The following is a 3,219-nucleotide window of genomic DNA, read 5'->3' as shown; positions in this document are numbered from 1 at the left end:
TGGATCGATTTTTAATAAAAACAATATTTAAACCAAATAAATCTACGTACTTTAGTTTGGTTTAGTTTTCGGTATCTTTCAAAAGTAGAGCCAAATCAAACAATATGGTTTGATTTACTTTTATTTGGTTCAGTTCAGTTAATCGGTTCGTTTGAAAATATAATTAAAAAGTAAATTAATATTTTAATTCTCTGCATACTCAAATTATAGAGCTTTAATAAACTTCAAACAAAGTAAAAAAAAAATAGCATTGAAACTAGATTATTGAGATAAATTTAAATAAGGTAAAGAAAGAACTATGAGAATAACAAAAAATAAACATCAAATAAGGTAATTATAATGAAAAAACATGAATAAACTAACACCCTTTTAAACTTCCTGAGTAAAATGAAGCAGAGCTGTCATACATGAGCAAACAAGTTGAACTTGACAATGGAAAACGAAAAAGTGGCAGAGAATAATGAAAACTAAAACAAAATAGAGAAGAAATTAATGAAAATGAAGGTGAAAACTTTCAGGTTTATTTCATCTTTAGTTAAGTACTACTGCTCTCCCAATACCTCTTGTAGGACATGGAAACCAGAGAAAAGTCGTTAAATTGATTTCTCATTTACAAAGGTAACATCGGAAAGTACTAATGTCATCAAGCTAAGGAAACAAATACCACTACGAATATATAGTGAGGTTAAAATCTAAATGTAGCTTATTCAATGACCCAAAAGTAAAGAAATTATGGGGCAACACAAACCAAACATTTAGAACACCTACTAAGGAGAGTTCAAGATCTTAGACTTTGTACTTCAAACAAAAGATACAAAAGAATTAACTTTGTCTATATCGACGATAGTTCCATGTATTGTAATGCAAAGCCTCTCAACGCAATTTGATTTGTATCTTCAAAATGAAAGATGGATAAGTGAGTCCACAAGTACCTCCATTTTTTTGAGAATATGGAAGTTCTTGCAGCATCTTCGGTAGGGAGAAAAGAAAGAACATAAAGAAGAACGTCTCCAGGTAAGTTGCTCATCATATTTTTCATGTCACCCACATTATCTAAATTTGGCCAGGAGATTGTACTGTCTTTGTGCTGAGCCATTCCTGCCTGCCCAAAATAGATTTGAAGGACAATTTAAGGTATATTGTGAAAAGATATATAAATAAGAAAAGCATATAGCAGGCATAAGAAAACAATGAAAGAAAAGAAAAGAAAGAAGATTTACAAAAATTTGATGACACATGCTCCCGGGCGTACAGATTGCAACTGGTCCTGGATATCAGCCACCTTCTCCACATTAGCTAATAAAGATCTCACACAGAATAACTGGATCTCCCCTAAAAATGGGGCATTTTTTAAGAAAAGCCTAACAAACTCAATTTCATCTTCATCTCCAGAAAAATATAAAATGCATAATCGTTTGAGAGAGGATTTTAAGCAGCAAGGCAATGAGTTCAATAACGAATCTTCACCAACCAAGTATTCACGTACCTAAATAAGAATCACGAAACATATCAAATTTCAGAAATAATATTATTGTAAGCATTGAAACATGACAAATAAAAGCACTGATGCAGAATGTAAAATGTACCACAGTAGGAATATAAAGAACTTCCAGTTTAGGAGTCTTTCGGAGAATATCAGGTAATACTCCACTAGTAGCAGTAGACTCGTCAGTAAAATTATACACACAAAGATGTGTTAAATTGTGAAATGTGGGAAGGAGATTGAGGTCAACCTCTGTACGGTCAATAAGACACTAGTAAATGAAACAAAACAACATTCAGTATTGTGATAGAGAGAAAATATACAACGATAACTAAAGGTAACATTCACATTAGGCATTATCCAATGCAATATATACAAAAATGAAGATGATGAAAAAATACTCAATCATACCTCAAGAGTATCATTTGTTATATCGAGAGATTTGACATTATTAAGTCCACTCAATAGCTCAAATATACAATGAGCAACATATAGTACAGGTACAAGTTGACTGTAATCCTCAAGATGAACATGCGCATCAACTATGGAGGTCAAGTTAACAGGGATAAATCGTATTGCTGCATGGCATGTGCAACTTAAAGATAAAAGATTCACAGCATCAATCATGACTGTCATCTCATCATCCTCATCATCTACACAACAAGGGTCGAAATAGATGGTCAACTTCCTTAATGTGGAAATTGCAATATTGATCTGCTCTATATTCTCCCAATAACAATTGTACAAGGTCAACTCTTGTAAGACAGGGCACCCAGAGAAAAGTTGTTGAACCGACTCCTCATTTGCAAATTCAACATCTGAAACTACTAATTTCTTCAGACTAGGGAAACAAATATCACTAGGAATACAAAGAGTGAACCTGAGTCCTAAACAAAGTTCATTCAATGACTCAAATGCCGAGAAACAATGGGGTAACGCAAACTTATCATTTGGAATTGGAACACCTAGTGAAAGTTTAAGATATTGTAGTTTGTGCTTCGAAGCAGAAGATATTAAAGAACTAACTTTATCTCCATCAACACCAATTACAAATATGTCAATGGAGAGCCTTTCTACACAATTAGATTTTCGCAGTAGTCTTCCAACTAGATCTAAGAGACAATTTACTGAATTCTGATTTTGGTCTTTTGACTTATTATATAGAGGATATGGAATTTTAAAATCAAAGACGGATAAGTAGGTCCACAAGTGTCTCCATTTTGTTGCTAATACGGAAGTTCTTACAACATCTTCGGTAGGGAGTAAAGAAAGAATATGAAGAAGAACGCCCTCGGGTAAGTCGCTAATCATATCATCCACATTATGTCTTTGGATTTTATGCACATCTGTTGATGAGATTTTACCAGCCATGATCTATGCCTATCTGCTCAAAATAATAAATAATAATAAGAAATAGCGTCTTGAAATAGCGTAAATAAAAAATGATAAAAATGTTAAAAGCTGTACGTTATAAACTCAAACACTTCTAACAAACTGACGCAGTAGGGAAGCGTAAAGGAAAAGCAAGCGGTAATCCTTTTAGATAAAGGTTCCGGAATCCACCAGAAAGAGTAATTTGGAATCCACCTAATTTGAGAAAAGGTTGTCTTTCAAGGCTACAATAGTTTGGTTTAAATAGTGGTGAAAAATAAAAATAACAAATCTTCTAAAAGATTGTAAAAATAAAAATAACAAACCTAGCTAAATAAAAATAATAAATCTTGCTAAAATATAAA

The 3,219-nt window shown here is 32.6% G+C and overlaps 1 protein-coding gene across 1 annotated transcript; it reads right to left on the bottom strand.

The window, feature by feature from the left end:
* Window positions 1–530: 530 nt before the first annotated feature.
* Window positions 531–2,854, bottom strand: LOC123884943 (F-box/LRR-repeat protein At3g26922-like). Its single transcript, XM_045934168.1, has 4 exons — window positions 1,895–2,854; window positions 1,587–1,754; window positions 1,221–1,486; window positions 531–1,098 (listed from the first exon to the last, which is right to left on the bottom strand). Exons 1-4 carry the CDS (start codon window positions 2,852–2,854, stop codon window positions 1,050–1,052), a joined length of 1,443 nt encoding a protein of 480 aa, XP_045790124.1. The 3' UTR covers window positions 531–1,049.
* Window positions 2,855–3,219: the final 365 nt, after the last annotated feature.

Source organism: Trifolium pratense, linkage group LG5 (genome assembly GCF_020283565.1).
Source record: "Trifolium pratense cultivar HEN17-A07 linkage group LG5, ARS_RC_1.1, whole genome shotgun sequence".
Classification (NCBI taxonomy): domain Eukaryota; kingdom Viridiplantae; phylum Streptophyta; class Magnoliopsida; order Fabales; family Fabaceae; genus Trifolium; species Trifolium pratense.
The sequence above is the reverse complement of the archived record's forward strand: the minus strand, read 5'-3'. Positions and strand labels throughout refer to the sequence as shown.

What these genes read in the sequence shown, in the direction of transcription:
- LOC123884943 (XM_045934168.1), bottom strand. Translation starts at nt 2,854, where the DNA reads ATGGCTGGTAAAATCTCATCAACAGATGTGCATAAAATCCAAAGACAT. An exon ending in TTCTTTATATTCCTACTGTG is followed by an intron (nt 1,487 to 1,586) that starts GTACATTTTACA and finishes ATTCTTATTTAG; the next exon opens with GTACGTGAATACTTGGTTGG. An exon ending in GCATGTGTCATCAAATTTTT is followed by an intron (nt 1,099 to 1,220) that starts GTAAATCTTCTT and finishes TTGGGCAGGCAG; the next exon opens with GAATGGCTCAGCACAAAGAC.